This window comes from Anoplopoma fimbria, chromosome 5, assembly GCF_027596085.1.
Source record: "Anoplopoma fimbria isolate UVic2021 breed Golden Eagle Sablefish chromosome 5, Afim_UVic_2022, whole genome shotgun sequence".
Lineage (NCBI taxonomy): Eukaryota > Metazoa > Chordata > Actinopteri > Perciformes > Anoplopomatidae > Anoplopoma > Anoplopoma fimbria.
Genome location: NC_072453.1, coordinates 8,683,994 through 8,705,950, shown reverse-complemented (window position 1 = coordinate 8,705,950; position 21,957 = coordinate 8,683,994). Strand labels below are relative to the sequence as shown.

Genomic DNA, 21,957 nt, shown 5'->3' with positions numbered 1-21,957 from the left:
TAATATTGAAGACATCCAAACTATGAAGGAACACATATGGAATTATGTGGTAAACAAACAAATGCTCAACAAACCAGAATATGTTTTATATTTTACATTTTTCAAAGTAGTTGAATGAGAAGGTGTGTCCAAACTTTTGACTGGTACTATATATATATATATATTTATATTTTTTATTTTTATTTGCAGTTGCTTAAAAAAAATCATATAGAGAAGAAAAGAATCACATACAAAAATGTGGAAAATACATTATTTCGCAAAATATATTTTTTTGATTTTTCTTCCATTGTCTTTTAAATGAATATGAAAATATCACAAAATAATATTTATTTCCTCATTTAAATTTTTTGATTTTATTTTGCCATTAACAGACCATGCTGTCAATCATTCCAGTTTCCTCTAGCCCCGCCCCCGCTGTGACGTCAACGGGAAAAACGCACTACGCACCGATAGGCCAGCCTCGGCCACGTGACCCGCATCAACCAATGACTGCGCAGTGTGAAAGAAATACTGAAAATGAATACTGGTGACGTTCCATGGTGAACTCGTGTGCACTGTTGTCCACCAGCTGTTGTCTGCAAGACGAAGGCGAGAAGTGGACGCGTCCCCGTTACGCACACGCGCCTGCAGAAAAGACGGTACCGGAGGACCGATGGGAACACCGGCGCGCCTCCAGAGTCCCGGTGCGCGTTCCAGTTACATAAGATGAGACCAACACTGTGATATCGAACTAGAGCCAAGACAGGTCGGAGTTGAAGCCATTTTTTTTTTCCCTCTTCTGTGAGTATAAAGATTTATTCCCTCACTTATATATATCTATATATGTATATGTATGTATATATATGTGCATAAGTACACAGTTTTTGCAGCAGGACTAGGTAGTGCACTTGTAGATCTCTGCAGCCACGTTTACTGATTATTATGCAGACAGTTAAATATGCATGCAACTTGCAAGGCAGCATGCTGGAATGAACATGTTTACTCCTGTAAATCAGTTACTGTTGACCAGGCTGATACTGACTTATATGCAGTTTTTATTTTTTTTTCCCTTTTTTTTTTTACATAAATATCTTAATTTAACCTTAGTTAACCTTAGTTGCAGGTTACTTCCATGCATACAAGGGCCATATATAATACTGGTGTCTGATTGGCTGAACAGGTGCCCGTTATAGTCATTATTGATTTGTATTAATTGCTATAATTAGGTGCTTTTTTAGGTTTGAATTAAAAGCACATATGACAGGTAGCACTTGGTTTTTAAAAAGCCATTATTATCACAGGAATGATGATAAATAAGTTGTATTGATACATCATGATAATTCAATTGAAGTTAAGTGGCCTACAAACTGTAATTTTCAGGTGAAGTCTAATTAGTTTCAATCAATGCACTTTTTTTGGTCATGTGTTTTTACAATAAACATAAATAATTGTATTGAATTATCGTCCAGCACAACATAAAAGTGAATATTTTAACTGTTTCAACATGAGTTACAGGGAGTAGTTCATATAATTAAAGTCACACTTCAGGTAATTGCCATAAATCTTAATAATCCACTAATCATTCTTGTTTTATTTCACAGCAGATATATAGTAACACCAGAACTGCGGTTCAAACTCTTTGATCCCTTGGTGCCGAGGTCAGAGCCGCCGTCATGAACGTGGGCACGGCGCACAGCGAGGTGAACCCCAACACCCGGGTGATGAACAGCCGGGGAATGTGGCTGTCTTACATCCTGGGTATCGGCCTCCTGCACGTCATCCTGCTCAGCATTCCCATCGCCAGCGTGCCCGTGGTCTGGACCCTCACCAACCTCATTCACAATCTGGTCAGTTGAACAGATGCGGTTTCTTTTTTTTTCTTTTTTACATCTCATTCAAATTACGTTGAACCAATCGGGTCACTGGAGGACACATGCAGTGCAGACTGGTGGTGAGAGAGTTTGGAAGAAATGAGTCAGAGGTGAGAAGAAGAAAGGGAAGTTGAACTTGTTTCTTCACCGCTCTTAGTCATGTTCTTTGTTAATAAGTAAGTGGGTGTAAGTATTTATCAACCAGCATTTCATTTTAAGGCCTGAGGTAGTCTTTCATCATAAACTTTGATCACGCTTTCTGTTCTCGAACACAACAAACTCTGACAACATCAATACTCCTCTCTCCAACTATTACTCGCGTTTCTACTGTTGTCCTCGGCAACAAGTCACATGACACAATAAAAAAAACAGACCGGATCAAACTAAATGTGAAGACATTTTATTAAATCCTAGAGAGTCTTTTTCATAATGATGTCAGACAGCGATAATAACAATCTGAGCCTGTCGGAGGCAAAAACAAGCACTTTTCGTGGACGTACATTGACAGTGAGGAGTTTAGCGGCTGCTGGCTGCAGTGTTTTCACTCAATACTGGACCAATTTCAAAAATTGATATCCTCATTTCGCACTTAGACACAAACACACAGAGAAAAAAGGGCTGGAAAATACAGAAGTTTCCTTTTTTATTGAGGTACAGTTAGTGTTATGCACCTTAAACACCTTTTATGTTATGGTTCGGTAAAGATTGTGTTCATGGTTGACCATAAGGCAAATATTAATTGCAGTTCTGGGACGGGATTCCTGACATATTTACACTTTTGTCTCTTTATCTAGGCATTGAACTGTCCATTGACTGCTGTGTAAGTTAACAGGAGCAGACATAGTAGTCTCTGACTGCCAGTGTGTATTGAGTGTATTTAAATGGTTTGTGTTTTCCAGTTTGTGTATTTCATCATGCAGTTTTTAAGTTCTCTTTACTCTTTGAATCCTGAGAATACCTCCACTTGTTGCTTGTGGGCTTCCTGCTGTTTCAGGGTCTATAAATCAAAAATATACTCGACAAAAATCTGTCCTCCACCATGAAACTTATGTTACAACAATGCTTTTCTTTTCATCTCTGACTGTGCCTCTGTTTTCTGTTGCAGTGCATGTACCTCCTCCTCCACACGGTCAAAGGGACGCCCTTTGAGACCCCGGATCAGGGCAAGGCTCGCCTCATGACGTACTGGGAGCAGATGGACTATGGCGTGCAGTTCACTGCCTCACGCAAGTTCCTCACCATCACACCGATTGTCCTGTAAGTGGCCCCTCCGAACCCAATACTAAGTGCTCAGTTTTGTAAAAGATGGATGGAACAGTTGATCATTAAGAACGGATCTAAACGTGAATACAAACTCAGAAACAAGTAGAGCAGAGCTTAACCTTGTGTGGAAGCAAAGCTTTGCATTGGTATAACTTGATCCCTCACCGGCTTCCCACCCATCAGCACCTATTGTTTCTGTGGGTCTCTATGCAAGTGGGTGAGTGATTTCTCCCCCCCCCTGCTGCCTTTTATGAGGGTGCTACCTCTTCTGATTTGTTTTTACCTTTAGCTCAGACAAAGTGGTAGAAAGTTATACCTTTGCTGACTTTACTTTGATGTAAATCAGCAATAAGTGCTTTTAATTACCAAATGCCCTCCTCTTGTATCTCTATTTTGGAGTGTTGATTGATTTGCTTCCCTTTCGTTCCCTTATAGCCAAGCTCACACATTGTTAAAGGTACATTGTTGAATGCCTAATCAGCTGCTCAAGAGAAAAAAGGGGTGCATTTTGCATTAAACTGGGTCCATACAATCTAAATATACACTTAGCAGCCAACTTCTAGCTCACAGTAGGGCAATATTATGCAAAATTCAAGTGTGCCGGTCAAAACAACCCTGCTTTTCCTTGTGGCCTCGGCCTGTAGTTTACTTTAGCCATCCGTCTGTTTATTGTGACACTATCCGGGGCTGTACGGTCCGTGTAAACTTTGAAAGTTTTGTTTATTGGGTTCGGTCCGGGGTGAAGGGAACAAATCGTATTTTGGTTTCATTCTCCGCGCAGACGGGAGAGTGTTTTTCTTGGGAGGTTAGCGTGCAGCGGCTAAGTTTAGTTGCCGTCTCGGATTTGGCCGGGGGTCTAACCTGTGTGACTGCAGCAAACAGAAAGCTTGCTGATCTGGGGGGGGGGGGATTCAAGCTAACTGCTAACTGAAGCTCCGTCTGTCTCCTGGAGCTGCTGCACGCTCTAATCCAGGCAGACAAGGATGAGGCGAAGGTGCCACTTTGGATTTAACACAATAGACAAACTCTCAAAACACGAACGCTACAGTGACTCACTATCGGCTCTGGAGGTGCAAGTAGACGGGCTGGGGATAGCTGGTTAGCATGCTCGTTTCCTCTTCATATTCTGTTGATAAGGCTAGCTCAATTTATGAATATTTTAAAGAAAGAATACTGGACAGATCTAACACATTGCAGAACCCCCTTCCTGCTTTCATTTGCTTCTTTTTTTTGTCCATTTCAAACAGCAGAGTTCAGTTTACAGGAAGCACTCAGGTTTCCTGGGGTTTGATTCACCAGCTCAGCATAAACATTGTAGTGAAAGCAGTTTTTTGCAGGTGTACACCTTTTTTTTTCCCCACACAAGGCCTCGTAGCCATTTTGTTTTACGAGCAGAGCCAGCAGCAGGAGACTGGTGGTCAGCCTCTCGGCTCCAGAAGGAAAAGCTACACATCTGTGGGAGTCTCCAGAGAGCCTTCATTACATGCCCTTGCTTGTTCGCCAGAGAACAGGACGTGCCAATCCCTCATTCTAAGCTCACAAAAGTCCCTCAGTGGTGTGTGCTGTTTTATCTCAAAAATGCTGTTTATATCAGATCGGCGTAGTTTCTTATTGACTCTCGTGTCCCACCAGGAACATCTGTGTGTCCTCCAGCCAGGATGTAGCACACAGGCAGGGTTCATGCTCACTTCACAGGCAGCTCTGAGTGTTTGTTGCTCGGGTCACTCTCCCTGTCTGGTAATTGTGTCGTTCTTCATAAAAGTTGAGCTATTAAAGACACATGGCAGAATCTTATGTGCGTACACTTTAGTCCAATGAACTGATGCCGCAATCTTGTTTTTCGACATGTTGAAACAGTCTCGACGATGAAACTGCTGGCACTCCGTGAGTTATGAGTGAGGAAACATCTTGCTGTGCTTTTTGTGAGGAAAACAAGTGAAAGGTTATTGGATGCTCAAAGAGGGTACAAAGGCCATTTCTTTAAATTTGATATTATTCTGAAAACTATATAACATGATGGAAGAAATGCTGCAATCTTCTCATGTATAGAAACATGGGAAACAGGAGGTGACAGCAGCATCATCATCACATCGCTAGTGGCTAGAATCCAACAACATTTTCAATTTAAATAAACATTTAGTCTGTTTCTGTTAATAAACACATATAAGACAGGGAAACTGTGTCATAACTCTCTGACTTCTTTCATCTTCCGGTAGTTATAGTTTATGTGAGTGCCGTCCACTGGAACGGAGGAGGCCATGACAGGATTTGGGGATCAGATAGCTTGAGGTTTCCACAGTGAGGAACAGCTCACAAGGAAGGCATCTCGGACTACTCCCATCTGTGCTCTACTTGCTCAGCAAAAGTCTAGTGTTTATGGAACTAGCTAAAGCTAATGCTTATTTTCCATCCAGCTAGCTAGCTACCACAACCTCTTATGTGGAACCGTCACAACATGGGCTGAAATCCTGTCATGGATTTCTCCGTTCCAGTGGATAACACCTGCATGAACTATGAACTACTAGAAGACAAAAAAAATAGCTAATTTTTCCTCTCTTCCAAGTGTTTATTGTTCACATAAAATAGATTCAGAAAGTGACGGCATGTTTGTTTATATTTATATATTAAATGTTTTGCAAATTACGGTAGATTATAAACGGTCCTTTGTTGCAGAATCAGGATAATTATACAATACGGTTGTGCATTAACTGTTGTTGAATAATAGGTTTGCGTTATTATTGCATATCTAATAACGTTAGCAATATTTTCCTGTTACCCAGAGTAACATTAGTCTATATCAATTTTTAAGGGCTAAATACAATTGAAAGTCTTTATTGATTCTTTTTTTTTTTTGTTGCATTGAAATAGCCCGTTTTAAGTGATCATATACTGACTTACTAATCAATGCTATATGATGATACTGTGTGCTAATAGATAAAGGAGTGATGATGTAGTACTCTCTTTACATTTTTAAGATATGTTGGTTCTGAGCAGAGTGGATGTCTGATGATATAACCCTCGTTAAATGAACACAAGAGACTTGATAATTGACTTGTACTCCATCTCAAAGACATAAATCTTGATTTCGACTTGCACTAAATGACCTGTGAGCCGTGATGACGCTGCCGGCTCGTAGTTTCCTGGCGAGCCCTCACACAATTCTCGTACATGTAGCCTCTTGAATAAAATCTGTGTTTAAAAATATGTTTTGACAGCTATAATTTGAATCTATTAGTTTTAGTTTTTCTCTACCAAAGATCTTGCTTTGTTTCTATGGCTTGAGGGGGAAATGCAGACATGAATGCAATTAATCTATTACTCATTTTTTCCCTCTTAATCATAACTTCTTCTTCTCTTGTTCTCTGATTCAGGTACATACTAACCAGCTTCTACACCAAATACGATCGGGCCCATTTCGTGGTCAACACGGTTTCCCTTCTCACCGTACTCATCCCCAAGCTGCCCCAGCTGCACGGCGTGAGGATCTTCGGGATTAACAAGTACTGACAAGGCGGAAGAGGACACCTCCTTCCCCTCGGTCCCCTGTGGCCTCGCTGAGAGCACGCAGAGTATCAGGCCTCCGATTTGGCTGCGGATCCACGAGGATCTGTGGCTCTCTGGCTCTCGACTCTGCTGAGCGGAGCTTTAAATGAAGCCCACTGGGGATACTGCCACGGTACCAAACCCCAGGTAAGGAGACACAATACAGAGCACACAAAGGGAAGGTGTGCTTGTTCGTGGCTGTTCTCCTTTCTCAGAGACACTTTGTTTAAAAAAAAAAAAAAAAAAAAAAAAAAAAAAAAAAAAAAGGGAGTATTATGATTTTGTCTATTTCTGTAGAAATGTCTCGTTCCTGATGTGACAGGTGTCAGAGGGAGAGGACAAGGTAGTCGCACATGTCACATGCCATTTTACGCCCGAGGCTGTAATCAAAAGTTATTTTGTATGTAATGATACACTGCTGTATTTATTCAGCTGCACTCTCTACGCGAAGCTTCCTCGTTCTTGAGGTTTTGCTCCGAGGAGAGAAACAATACTTTAATGACATGGTGAGGGACCTGTGAGCTTCTGCAGAGGGCGAAACACGAGAAACCACCAGGTTCTATATTTAGCCCTTCTCGGTTCTGCTCAGGGCCAAGATCGCGATAAAAGATCTGCAACTCTTTTTTTTTTTTTTTTTTTTTTTTTTTTTTATCTGACCATTTCCTTATTTGGATTCGTCTTTGTCCTGGTTTGTGTCACAGTAAGCCTGCTGTCTGCAGAGCCGTTTGGCCTGTGAGCAGAAAGAATGACCAAGAGCACTCTGGTGTTTCAACAAAAGTCCTGCAACACAAAGTTAAGAGAAAAGTGTTTCTGAAAACGTATGCGTAGTTACATGTGGGGGCTCATGCTCACTAAAGGTACTCATGAACAGTTATGTTAGCATCAGTCTGTTATGTTATTTCTGCATCTCAGTTTGGAATCTGGAGGCAAAAAACACTGAGTTGCCAGTTTGTTAGGTACGCCTGTGTGATGTAATCCCACATTGTAGCCTCGCAGTAAATCCTGGAATACTCAAAGCGTGTTTCTAATGTTTTTTTCCCCCCCTCATTTACATATATGAATGGGGCAGTATTTTTGAAAAACCTCAAAAGAACTCTGATCCAGATGTTTTGAATTCTCCCTCTTCAGTTTTAGGATCCAAGGAAAGAGCAGTTAGACTGTAGCATGAGCTAAAGGGATTCTGAGTAAATGTTACAAAGCCGCTTTGTATTAGAGTAAGAATGTCTAAATATGTCACTGTTCATGTTTAAAAAATAGGGAACATTTTATTTTTACATATTGCAAGTCTACTGCATGTGTGTGATCTTTTTTTAGAAGTGGAGGGCTGAAGTCTCCTTGAATCATTTCACCATGGCAGTTCTCATTTTGAATCAGTATGTTAATGAAATGATATTAAAGGGGACATATGATGCTCATTGTCAGGTACAAACATGTATGTGGGATTTCTACTAGAACATGTTTACATGCATTAATGTTCAAAAAACACATTGTCTTTCTCCAAAATTCTGTCTGAGTATTCCTGCATTCACCCTCTGTCTGAAACGCTCCGTTTTAGCACCTGTCCCTTTAAGAGCCCCCTCCAGAGAAAGCCCAGGTGTATTCCAATTAGGATGTTTTCTAATCATGTTTTCTGATAGAGGCAGCCTGAAAAAATTACTTGGTTATCATTTTTTACAGTTTGTGGGTTGGTAGGGACCCCAGTTACCAATTTAAATTATAGGTAAACTACAGTTTGATTTATTAATCATTAGCCAAAACTGTAAAGTCAATCAAATCAACATGATAATTCTGTTATTTCTCCTACAAAATGAAATACAGATAAAAGCAGAATACAACTGAATATCAGAATAATGTTTTAAAAACATTATTCCGCAAAAAACAATGTTTCTGCTCTTGATAAATGTTATGATATCAAAAACTGTTCAGTGCTGTTGAACTGGAAGACGGCTCTTAAAGAGACATTTGAGGATGTAATATTTTCTTTCCTTAATTGAAAATGTATTTTTAAATATGCGTACTGTCTTACTCAGCAGTAGTGTTAGCAGTAGCCATAGTAGCATAAATATTAGTATTACTGACAGTGGCAGCGGTAGAAATAGTAGAAATGACAATATCAGTTTCATCTTTTAAAGAAGACAAAGGATATTAAATTAAAGTATTGTTATTAATGCTGTTTATGTTAATTATAGCTGAACCCAAAACTGTTATTTCTTTTAGCAGATTGATGTACTTAATTGGCATAATTTGACCAAAAGACATAAAAACGTGTACCAAAGAATCATGGATTTGTAAATACTAGTTGATCTTCGGCTCCTTTCACTTCATCATCATGATGTCTCTGAGATATTGTCACCATAAAGGGCTTTACATCTACAACGTGCTATAATATTTAATAACAAAAAAAGTGATAATGTTTTATTTTTACTGGACTGTTTATTTCTTTTGAAAGAACGATGAATTGAATGTTGATAAAATGTGAAACAGTAACTTCTGTTTGTTGATCAGTGTACTCGTGTGCTTTTTGAAGGAAATGTCAATGTGATCTTCTGTGAGAGTGCTTGACCCAAAATACAGTATTTTTAAAGTATTATCTCAAAATCCTTTATTGCTTCTTGTGTATTGTTGTTGTGTCTGAGTATGTTGGATTCATTAAGACACATAAAGCTATTTTTTATTTGTTCTAATGGTTAAATGACGAGAAACCTGTCGGATCCTCTGCCTTCTTTGAGGCTTTAATGATCAAAAAGTTGAGAAGTTTGAGCATGAAAACTAAATACAGATTTAAAGATCAGATATACAGTGGGTACGGAAAGTATTCAGACCCCTTTAAATTTTTCACCCTTTGTTTCATTGCAGCCATTTGCTAAAATCGAAAAAGTTCATTTTTTTCCCCATTAATGTACACTCAGCAACCCATCTTGACAGAAAAAACCAGAAATGTAGAAATTTTTGCAAATTTATTAAAAAAGAAAAACTGAAATATCACATGGTCATAAGTATTCAGACCCTTTGCTCAGTATTGAGTAGAAGCACCCTTTTGAGCTAGTACAGCCATGAGTCTTCTTGGGAATGATGCAACAAGTTTCTCACACCTGGATTTGGGGATCCTCTGCCATTCTTCCTTGCAGATCCTCTCCAGTTCTGTCAGGTTGGATGGTTTTGGACAGCCATTTTCAGGTCTCTCCAGAGATGCTCAATTGGGTTTAGGTCAGGGCTCTGGCTGGGCCAGTCAAGAATGGTCACAGACTTGTTCTGAAGCCACTCCTTTGTTATTTTAGCTGTGTGCTTCGGGTCATTGTCTTGTTGGAAGGTGAACCTTCGGCCCAGTCTGAGGTCCTGAGCACTCTGGAGGAGGTTTTCTTCCAGGATATCTCTGTACTTGGCCGCATTCATCTTTCCTTCAATTGCAACCAGTCGTCCTGTCCCTGCAGCTGAAAAACACCCCCATAGCATGATGCTGCCACCACCATGTTTCACTGTTGGGATTGTATTGGGCAGGTGATGAGCAGTGCCTGGTTTTCTCCACACATACCGCTTAGAATTAACGCCAAAAAGTTCAATCTTGGTCTCATCAGACCAGAGAATCTTATTTCTCATAGTTTGGGAGTCCTCCATGTGTTTTTTGGCAAACTCTATGCGGGCTTTCATATGTCTTGCACTGAGGAGAGGCTTCCGTCGGGCCACTCTGCCATAAAGCCCCGACTGGTGGAGGGCTGCAGTGATAGTTGACTTTGTGGAACTTTCTCCCATCTCCCTACTGCATCTCTGGAGCTCAGCCACAGTGATCTTTGGGTTCTTCTTTACCTCTCTCACCAAGGCTCTTCTCCCACGATTGCTCAGTTTGGCTGGACGGCCAGGTCTAGGAAGAGTTCTGGTCATCCCATACTTCTTCCATTTAAGGATTATGGAGGCCACTGTGCTCTTAGGAACCTTGAGTGCTGCAGAAATTCTTTTGTAACCTTGGCCAGATCTGTGCCTTGCCACAATTCTGTCTCTGAGCTCCTTGGGCAGTTCCTTCGACCTCATGATTCTCATTTGTTCTGACATGCACTGTGAGCTGTAAGGTCTTATATAGACAGGTGTGTGCCTTTCCTAATCAAGTCCAATCAGTTTAATTAAACACAGCTGGACTCCAATGAAGGAGTAGAACCATCTCAAGGAGGATCAGAAGAAATGGACAGCATGTGAGTTAAATATGAGTGTCACAGCAAAGGGTCTGAATACTTATGACCATGTGATATTTCAGTTTTTCTTTTTTAATAAATTTGCAAAAATTTCTACATTTCTGTTTTTTTCTGTCAAGATGGGTTGCTGAGTGTACATTAATGCGAAAAAAAATGAACTTTTTCGATTTTAGCAAATGGCTGCAATGAAACAAAGAGTGAAAAATTTAAAGGGGTCTGAATACTTTCCGTACCCACTGTATTACTTTTAATCTGAACTTCCAGGCTTTACTAAGGACACAGAATACATTGACGTCAAGTGTTACAAGACTTCGCCTCAAGGGTGATAGAAAAATGCATTTCATCTCACTATAGTCAAGTTTTAATTGAAAGTGTTTTTGTATATGTATGTTTTTAACAGTTAAAAATGCTTAAGAGTTTTATTTGATACAGGTTCAAGTGTGCACAAAGCATGCTGATTGCCTTGCAGTATAGCAATAGCAGTTTTGCAAAAGAAAACCAGGCAGATAGCTTTAAACTGGCTGCTTTGTTCTCTCTGCTTCAAATCTAAAACTTAATCTGAGGTCTTTATTTCGGCGTTGCAAGCTGATACAGGTGCTGCACGGAGCTCGCTCTGTCACACAACACCGGAGGCTTGTTAAACATTGATTAAGTGAAAGTAATAGACGAGGTATTAGAGTGAATAGAACCGTGTGTCACGTCGGATTAACTCACTTTCTCCCATGTGAAGAACAATAACTGTAGTGTTTCTATTTCGTGTGATATTGACGATGACGCTTAGAGGTGTATTAATGTTTTTATAGTTTAATTTATAATCCTAGTTAATGAAACTTTTAAAGGTTGTTTTAATTGATTTCCTTTTTATTTAATGTTCCTGGTGAAGAAGTCTGAAATCATAATTCCATCTATATGAAACCAGGTTGGTTAATAGAATTCATTAATATACAATCTAATGAAAGAAATGTCATCCTGTCTGTTGCTGTTATTGTAGTTTAATACTGTTATTTTGTGTTCAAAAATGCAGTCAGTGTGTTTTTTAAAGGTCATATTGATACTGTAATGTCGGCCATGTTTCTCCAGAAATTATGAATTCTTCAGTATTAATAGTGCAATATGCACGAAAGACTTACATTTCAGTATTTCCACTTAACATAAAGAATATCAGAGCTCGGGACTTTTACCTTATTGCACAACTTTTAATCCCCATAATGAAGTGACTGTATTAGATGTTGTTGCTTTTGGACAAGAGACAATTATTACAAATGCTCAACTTTTGCAAGAAAAGAAAAAACATCTTGTTGGAGTGAGTGTTTTTTGGTCCTTTTAGGACCTTTATTTTTGCCACATTTTAAAATCAGATCACAGTACAGTAAAAACATGATACAGTGGAGATTAAATGTATTTAAACTTTGAAAATCTCCTCGACAAAAATATAAAGACTGTCAGGATTTAAAGCCTGACATTTAATTCAACGTTTCCAACTTTGAATATAACTAAAAACAACATTGTTGTCATTTTTCTGTAATCCCATTTATACAATGAGCATTCAAAGAAGGACAGAGAGGCATGTTTGTGTGATTATCTCTTTGTTGAATAACAATATGTAATTGGATGGATTTTAAGCCTGATTACTCTTCCCCCTCCAGATGCATGGACACAGTCTTACATTTTCATATTCTTATTTTCATGTCATATGAGCTTTAAGAGACAGATGCTTCCGGCGTGGGTGGATTTGTGAAAGTGAGTTCATGGTCCAATTAAGTGAATTATATTCTGTGCCATGTGAAGATTATAGTGCATGATAATGGATGTGTAGTGTAGCAGTGTGTATTCTTAATATTAACTCGTAAAAGCTTCTATTATTCTTGATAAAAGTAAAAAATGAAGGATTAGGAGCTGATTCCCAGAATACTGTAGTTTCTAAACATATACTACAAACTACAAATTATCCCTTTTCCAGCAGAGGGCAGCAAATGTCTGTCGTCGACCTTAATGTGAAGCGACATTCAACCTCTATAAATAGAAACGCCGCTGTAGGGGAGAGATTACTGGTCTATTTCTCTCTTGTCTTTTTGTCCAGAGGTTTTCTCTGCTCATTCACTCGTTTATGCTCATCCACATTTACAGTCTCCTGCTCGTCACTGGAATAGTCCTACATTTAAAAAAAACACATGATGAGACAATATTTATACACAAATGCGATTGTGTAAAAATGAAAATAAGTTATAGCACAAATAGTGTGTTTTCTGTTCATTCATAAAGAAAAAAATAAACATGTGGACTTGGGTTTATTGGTAATAATTGCCCAAACATATCTTCAGCATTTTTATGCAGGGTGAGTGCTGTAACCTACTATTTTCTCTACTCATAACATCTTCACTCTTGCACATGATTTCTATATTTACATCATATTTGTCCTATACAGTTCAACCCCCACTTTCACAACCTCTCTTTGCTCCGCCCCCAAACATTATATCAGTGAAATGCATGAGTCATAATAAACACATATGTAATAGTAATAACACTCACTCACTGTCTGCATCAAATACTTTTACTTTTCTTTCATTACATTTAGGTAATTATACATTAACTTTAACCTGCAATATTTTGTTAAAATGTATAGGATAATACTCCAATACTGGTCTTAGTTATTATGTTGGCTTTCGTTATTATATATATTCTTTTCATTGTGATAATTTACTTTAATTTTTTTTTTTTTTTTTTTTTTTTTTTTGAAGGACAATGACTTTATAATTTGAAACTAATTAGTTTAATTTGATTTGTTTGTCTTAATCAACCCAGATAAGCCTTTTGATCTTCCTTTGCGTATTCTTTTTGTATTTATATTGTTTTTTTAATGCTCTTTTTTCATGTGTTATTAAATAAATCAAGTACTTCTACATTTTTGTATTGGTACTTTTACTTAAATACATTAATTAATGTTCCTCCACCCCTGGTTATACAGCTGTGTAGCTGCAACTATGTGTGTTATAGCACATGTTTAATGAAAGGAGTCAGAGAGAATCTCATATCCATATCATCCTCATATAAATCTGATTAAATGTTTTATTTTCTTTCATTCTGACTCCTACTGTAACTCAATGAAAAGTTTGTATACATCCTGCATGTACCATAGCTCTGCCTCTCGGTTCCTCCTGCATCCTGTGACGTTGACACCACAGGACCAGATAACGATGCGCCGGGTCACAAGTGTTTCATGTGGGAGGGAAGAAAGGCGGTGTCACCGTACGGATGAAGGTTCACTATAAATAGAACCAAACAAGGAGTGAATCAATTAATCATGAGCTCTGGATACTCCGCGGGTTTTTTCTTTTTGAACTAACTGAGGAAGCCAAAGTGGAGGACTGACAGGAGACACAGCGTCCTTCTTGAAGCTGCTGTGCCGGTCTCTGAAAAGCACCGCTGGGCTCTCAAAAGCAGGGAAATCATAAGTGTTGTAGTCTCGTTAAGAGTAGGAATAGATGTGTGAAGCAGACAGTGCTGATTATATGTTTGTCCGTGGCAGAACGGCACGGATGTTTAAATGTGCATTTCACTCTTTTCCTCTGCAAACTATGCCCCAAAACTTTAAATGGAATGCAAAAATTAGCATAATCTTTTCATCTTTTCTTCTGCTGCTGAAGTTATCTCTGTTTAGAACATTCCCGACTTTCCCAATTCATAAAATCCCATTTGTCTCAGAAAGCTAATCGACTTAATCTTGTGAGAGAGATTTGTAAGGATGTAGGTTTGATTTCAGAAGAGGAGGGGACACAAGAAGGCTTTAATGTATTATGTATTCGTATAACGTATCATGCTTTCCATAGTCTAACCAAAATAATAAGAAACCAAATGATTGTTTTCATTCCCTCATAAGTTCTTAAAGACTACTCTCTTGTTTCAAACCAGTGATTTACTCAAGCCTCAAGTTTGGAGGTTTCCCAGTCGCCATCTTGGATTAAGGCCGTCGCTATGTTGTTGTTTTTTTGCAACCAATGAACAGAAGTTACCATATTTGTAATGGGGAGGCGTGACATAGATATAAATCACTGTTCCTTGGTGCGTCCTTGACGTCAATAAGCGTCATAAAAACAAAAAAAGGCATTCTGGTCTACTGGCAATGGGAGAGGACAGTAAAAACCTGCATATACGTGCTAATTTTGGTTGAAAAAAGCCACCAAATTTTGATTTAAATCTGATTGGTGCACAGACATATGACATCACCTTTTTCCAAAGAAGCCCCACCCACTTCAAACCATTTAGAATGAAACAATGAATACATAATTCTCTTATATAAAACAACCAATACTCTTCAAAAGTTTGCAGTAATCTATGAGTCCATGAAGGATCCCATCGCTCATAGTGAGACGCAGATCAGGAAAACTGGTTTTCTGTACTTTAACGACCTATTCCATAGCAAAAGTCAGCTCTAGTGACCAACTTACCAATTTCCAAAAGTGGTTACTTGTGTTACCCCTTTAAAAAACTAGAACAAACAATTGAAAATGCAAAACGTTGTCGGACGCAGAGCTGTTGGAGACTTGCAGAGCTCCAACTGTTTGACAAAAAATCCACTTAAGTGCTTTTACAGCTAAAAAAAAACTCTGCAGCGACACCTTCAAATGAAGAATATCTTCCAGGAAGGAGCCGTCTGCCGAGGGGCGGAGCCATGAGACACCTCACAGCGCCTCACTCAGATCTATCACAGGGGGACTATGAATATTCATAAGCAGCTCTGGTTTTACATTATTAACACACTCATTCCACCCCGACAATAAGATTTACGACTGCTCTGTGACATCCAGAGTTCGAATCCGGCGGCGTGTAATCCTCCGGTCACCGAGGCAGAGTCGCATAAATTGAGAGGACGCTCCAGAAATGCATAAATAAAACACATCACGGCTACAGAGACGGGCCTAATTAGCTTTCACTCCGCAGCTATTTAGCAGTGCACTGCCGGGGTATTAGGCCATGACTAAATCTGAACACTCCTAATTAATTACCCACGGCTTACTGAGCATTTAGTTCTGGTTTTCTCTTATTTTTTGTTTTTATTTCCCCTCTCTTCAAGGATATTCAGCTCTATTGTTTCCCAACAGTAGTGTGTGTGTGTGTGTGTGTGTGTGTGTGTGTGTGTGTGTGTGTGTGTGTGTGTGTGTGTGTGTGTGTGTGTGTGTGTGTTAGTTCTTCTGTGCTGTTTTATTGTCCCACTTTGTGTGAGTGCACGAGGAAGATGCTGAGAAGAAGAGGTGTGTGCGTACATCAGGGCTGTGGTCTTGACTCTGACTGTCAACTGCTTATGAGCCGAGGTTGAAAGCTTGACAGCTCTAGCAACAGTAACTAAGGGGAGCGGGAGCCATGCATCACACATGGTGGGTTTTGAAGGCTGATTCTGGTCTATGTCATTGTTTTTAGAGTTAAACAATGAAACAATACTTACAGGAAATATTACTGAAGGGTGCACACATTGGCGTACTTTTTATTTATTTAATACGAGGCCGTTCTTGGGCTGCTCTCCCTATTTATGTTTCACAGAAGAGTGCTTGACAGTCTTTTTTGTATTCATAGGACTCTCATATGTCGTCGTATACAGAGAGGAGGAAATGGTCTTTAGGTCTTCTGCACCCTCAGACTGGAACATATTGCAGAATGTATAAAAACTCCATGATATGATCTCTTTGAATGCTTTTAAATCATTTTTGAAACAGAATACTTAGAGTTGTCGGTGCTTTAACTCATTTTAGATGTATACATGTTCGGGATGTTATATATCGTAGAATTTCCTGTTTTGTGTCTGTTTAAAGTCAGATGTTTGTATCTTGTGTTGCTGTTCTTGGCTAGAAAAACACATTTTTTTAAATCTCAGTGGGTCTTTTCCTGTTTAAATAAAGGTTAAATAGAGTTAAAAATGAGGGGGAAATGAATACATGTTGTGTTTTTGATGTCTAATCAAACATTCCTTTGAGCCGTGAGGGGGCTCTGGAGGATTTGGATGAATGACATCAGCACTTCGTTCTCCAGCACTCATTAGGAGAAGCTCCTGAAGGATAATTTCATCTGCTCCACCACAAACACAATTACTCTCTTGGACCACTCTGAGCGAGCTCAGGGATGAACACTCACTCTGTCAGACATGTCCGAGGTGTTAGTAAGACACATGACACTCAGGTGTTACATGTGTCTCTCTGACTGACGCTCTTGTATCTACCTGACCTTATAGTTTCTTTTTAATCTACTTGAGTGGTCCGGGGCGGAGAACAGCACATCTATCAAATCGACCCACGGTAAGATTACATCAGGGGTGGAGGAAATACTCAGGTCTTTTCCTTAAGTAAAACTAGGATTACTACAGTGTAGAAATACTCTGCTACAAGTTAAAGTCCTGCATTCAAAGTACAACTACAAACGTATTAGCTTAAAAACATGTAGAAAAGTAATTAAAAGTACTACTTTTGCAGAATTGCATTTTAGAATGATATATACTGTATATTGGATTATAATCATTGATGCATGAATGTGTAACCAGTACTTTTCCAACAAATTGGTAAAGGTAAAGCTATTTTTTATATATATTTTATATATATATATATATATATTTTATTCATTATTTTATGCTGGGTAACTTGTGTATTTCACCCCAGGGGATTTGTATCATTGATATAATAATATCATTATTACATTTTTTATAATTGTTTGGGGTTATTAATCTGAATCTGCAAAGCAACTAAATATATTAAATACATTTAGTGAAGTAAAAAAGTACAATATTTGCCTCTGAGTTGTAGCGGAGTAGATATTACCCAAATAAAGTACACATTTTTACTTAATTACAGTGAATAACTTTAGTTATTTCAATCACTGGATTAAATCTACTGCCAGTGAATCTCTTAGTATTACTTTGTGCTTTATTCAACAGAAATTGCCTTTTAACCACTATAATCACAAGATATATTGTTATTTGTGCTTTAGTTCAACATAGAAATTCTCTCCTTTTCAAACCACCATAAAACTGAGCTTTCTTTCCTGCAGCTCTGCTCCACAGAGTTTCTTCACATCTCTTCACTGCACCGACCAGCAGAGTGTGATCTAATGGGTGGGATATATATTCTACAGAATAGACGAGACGGCAGCCTTGAATGTAAATCATTTAACTCAAATCATTCTTAATAATGTACTATAGATTGGACCAATTACTACTGCAAAGTTGATCTCCGCTTTGCGCTGAGTGACAAAGTTCAGAGCTTCACTGGTAAAGGAAGCCTCTCCAATGGGTGATTATGTAGAATTTGAATAATATAATCTATACTGTAGTGTTATTTTTTAATTAAACCATTCAAGCTTTTCTATCCCTTTAACATCAAATGTAATGCTTCTTATAACAGAGTCTCACTTCCAGCTGCTGCCTGAGGCCATGTTAGTTCTAGAAATAATTAGATGAGATGCTCATACTTTGAACTTTGGACAATTGCTGCAATCAAACTTTTTAAAGAGGCTTTTATGTATATATATTTTTATATTTCTATTAAGATCATGAGAACAAGTGATCTTTCTTTGAGTGATATAACAAAGAATTGTATTTTTTTTTTCTTACTGCAGACTTCTGGGAAATCCTATACAATCAGGTTTATTCAAGACTCTCTGGTTGAGAAAAGGCTCTCTGAGTAGTTTCTTCATAAAAGGACAATCTTTTTCTAAAGCAACCTTGGAGATGAACAAAAGCCCTGAGAGGCAAGTGGTAAATAATTAATAAAGGGAAAAGATTTGATGTCTGATATCTAACAGTTGGACTAAAACCTTATATTTTCCATCTGTGAAGCTGGTGAATAAACAAAGTTCTGCAAAGATATTTTTTTAAAGCTAAGTAATTTCTTCTTCTTTGAAAACAGATGGGGAAAAAAATATTAAATGTTTGTTGTTGTAATATTCATTCTGGCCACAAGAGGCAGAAGTACACCACAAGCTCATGTTTCAAACAGGACTAAAGCATTCACGTTTTCTTCCAGGAATGTTTTAACTTGCTAACACCCAAAATATGCAGATTTTGTTTGGGTTGCATGGAAAAATTAAAGCTCACCTGAAACAAATATGTGAAAATAGGTCTATTGTAAAATATGCTGTGTCCCAATACCATGCTCCATATTTATTATTTTATACAAGAAAATCAACATGCTTTACCATTTGTACCAACAGGAAATTATATAAGACTAGACATTAGAAATCTACACAAACCGTAAGTTTTTTTAAAGTAGTTTTGTTTTCCAAGGAAGTTTAGGGTGTTTAACCAAAATCCACGACCTGTTGAAAAAGTTTCACAGCCTTTATTAAATTCACTATTATTATTATTTTATTTTTTTCTCAGTACAAACATTTAGGCTATTATTTTTTTGGAATAACACACTATTAAGTAATGTGCTACTTTCATACTGTTTTTATTTTGTAAGAGTTAAAGAGAGAAAATGTAATACAATTTAAATAAATAAAAAAAACATTAAATGTGCAATATACAATAAATAAATACAAATCTTTCCATCTATGCATTATGACAAAAGTAAAACGCAGCCATTAAGACGTTTTATTATCATGCTATATTTTTTATTTGTCAAACCCTGGGCCTTGACGGTATTATTTTGAACATATGAAACTAAGAAAACAGACTAGTTTGATATATAATACTGCAATAAGTTGAGATGTACACATTTCCTAAAAGTATATAGACACTAAGACAGCAACTTGTTATTAGTCTTTTCCTCTTGTATAAGCAATATTAGGCTCTTATTAAATGTGCTTTAGATTATTTTTATGATTGTATTATTTTTTAAACAAAACTATAAGGGTAAACATAAACAGTATGAAATCAGTATGAAATCTAGTACAGAATAAAACTGAAAGAGCATCCAGAAACATATCTTGACCTTTAAAATTAATCTAATTTGATTCAACCTTTATTTAGATTTTGTGTAATAAATGAGGGCATGTCCCCGTTTTCAATGATGCTGAGAGTACCATTAAAACAGAATAAAATGACACAAGGAATGATAGCTTTAAGAAGATAAAAACCAACTAGATCACGTACCGTATTTTCCGCACTATAAGGCGCACTTAAAAGCCTTTAATTTTCTCAAAAAACGACAGTGCGCCTTATAATCCGGAGCGCCTTATATATGGATTAATTCTGGTTGTGCTTACTGACCTCGAAGCGGTTTTGTGTGGTACACGGCGCTCTGTCAACATGTTTTAGTTGTAGGAGTGTGGGAAACAAAAGGGCTGAGAAAGGCTTTTTGTGGACGGAGTAAATAAACGTCGGCTTTATTTCACACTCTGCATTCGCTCTGACAACACAACAAGCGCTCCCCGATCCCACATCATTAACTCATCAACCCGCTAACGGTCATGGGTAATGTAGTTGAATAAACCTAACAAGTAAATATAACGTCAACAAGGCTAGCTCGCTGTGAATTCTAACCAATATTGTCCTGCTAGTGAGTGGTCACTACATAGTAGACTTAGTAAACTACAAAGCCGCACCGCAGCAGCATCACGGCCACCGTAGTCAGGAGCGTCGCGGAGTAATACATACTGTGCTTCACCATCACATTACAGTGTGTGTGTATAAGGACCCAACATGGCTCCTGTCAAGAGACACGCTGACGACGCGGACTTCAAACTCAAGGCTGTCAGTCACGCAGGAGAACATGGGAATAGAGCAGCTGCGAGAGAATTCAACGTTAATGAATCAATGGTAGGAAGTGGAGAAAGTTTGACTGACTGACTGTTTTGTTTCGCTTAATGCGCCTTATAGTCCGGTGCGCCTTATATATGAAAAAAGATCGAAAATAGACCATTCATTGACAGTGCGCCTTATAATCCAGTGCGCCCTATAGTGCGGAAAATACGGTAATCATGCTTTTAAATTGACCTAAAGGTAAAAAGAAAATTCAGGTGTGTGCAGTAGAAAGACTTAAAGTCGATTTCCCAAATGTTCTGGCTTAATTGGCTTAATAATGGAGGCATGTGGTTGTTTTTTATTGAGAGGCCACTGTGTTAAACAACTGTTGGTCTGTTGTTGTTTTTTTTATCGTGAATTGCTGCTACAGTAATTCGACCTGGTCTCTTGTAACAAAGATTTTCTGATCTCAGTGGGACTTCCTGGTAAAAATAAATACCATGTGTATGTTATAGTTTAGCATTGTGAATTAGGGAATGGTACATTTAGGGAATGGTACATTTTTGGCATAGAATATATCATATATCAATATTTAGTTTTGCCAAATTGACAGCCATCCTGCCTGTGTGTCATGAAACTCCAGGTGAAGTACAAACCCCAGAGCTGAGAAACTCTCCCACAAGTTTACGTGTGTGTTAGTGCTGCAATACCAGTAAATGTTCTGTTTATAGCAACATAAACCCAGGGTTCAGTTACTGGAAGGCAGCCAGAGTTGTTTGTGGTTTTTTGAATGACTAACAGCCTTTGACATTATTCTATTTGAATGTTTTACGCTACAGATGGAAAACAGGAACGCAACGTACATCTCAAAGCACCGTACTAAAACTGTGCACAGCAACAAGACTCGGTAGGGAACCAGAATATTATAGTTCATAAAGTGAGATTAGACCTCCTGGCCTCATCAGCCTCTAGCGTGTCACACCTGGATCCAGTATATAATGCCAACTTCATATCAACATATCTTAATGAAATGTGCTATATACAGTGGGTACGGAAACTATTCAGACCCCTTTAAATTTTTCACTCTTTGTTTCATTGCAGCCATTTGCTAAAATCGAAAAAGTTCATTTTTTTTCGCATTAATGTACACTCAGCAACCCATCTTGACAGAAAAAAACAGAAATGTAGAAATCTTTGCAAATTTATTAAAAAAGAAAAACTGAAATATCACATGGTCATAAGTATTCAGACCCTTTGCTGTGACACTCATATTTAACTCACATGCTGTCCATTTCTTCTGATCCTCCTTGAGATGGTTCTACTCCTTCATTGGAGTCCAGCTGTGTTTAATTAAACTGATTGGACTTGATTAGGAAAGGCACACACCTGTCTATATAAGACCTTACAGCTCACAGTGCATGTCAGAACAAATGAGAATCATGAGGTCGAAGGA

At 38.2% G+C, this 21,957-nt stretch overlaps 1 protein-coding gene and 1 long non-coding RNA gene across 3 annotated transcripts; one reads left to right on the top strand and one right to left on the bottom strand.

The window, feature by feature from the left end:
* Nucleotides 1–533: 533 nt before the first annotated feature.
* Nucleotides 534–6,903, top strand: ormdl3 (ORMDL sphingolipid biosynthesis regulator 3). 2 transcript variants are annotated; one of them, XM_054599206.1, is made up of 4 exons: nt 534–780; nt 1,584–1,826; nt 2,956–3,107; nt 6,485–6,903. In XM_054599206.1, exons 2-4 carry the CDS (start codon nt 1,653–1,655, stop codon nt 6,618–6,620), a joined length of 462 nt encoding a protein of 153 aa, XP_054455181.1. In that variant the 5' UTR covers nt 534–780; nt 1,584–1,652; the 3' UTR covers nt 6,621–6,903. The 2 variants fall into 2 exon arrangements, with proteins under 2 accessions (XP_054455181.1, XP_054455180.1); XM_054599205.1 differs by having other exon boundaries at nt 1,581–1,826.
* A 5,347-nt stretch (nt 6,904–12,250) lies between these two features.
* On the bottom strand, nt 12,251–21,860 carry LOC129091699 (uncharacterized). Its single transcript, XR_008531231.1, has 3 exons — nt 21,786–21,860; nt 13,972–14,103; nt 12,251–12,992 (listed from the first exon to the last, which is right to left on the bottom strand). It is a non-coding gene; the product is annotated as an uncharacterized LOC129091699 (long non-coding RNA).
* Between the last annotated feature and the right edge of the window lie 97 nt (nt 21,861–21,957).

Excerpts from the sequence above, each read along its gene's own strand:
- ormdl3 (XM_054599206.1), top strand. The coding sequence starts at position 1,653 with ATGAACGTGGGCACGGCGCACAGCGAGGTGAACCCCAACACCCGGGTG. Across the intron at positions 1,827-2,955 it reads CCAACCTCATTCACAATCTG|TGCATGTACCTCCTCCTCCA; the intron begins GTCAGTTGAACA and ends TTTCTGTTGCAG. Across the intron at positions 3,108-6,484 it reads ACCATCACACCGATTGTCCT|GTACATACTAACCAGCTTCT; the intron begins GTAAGTGGCCCC and ends TCTCTGATTCAG.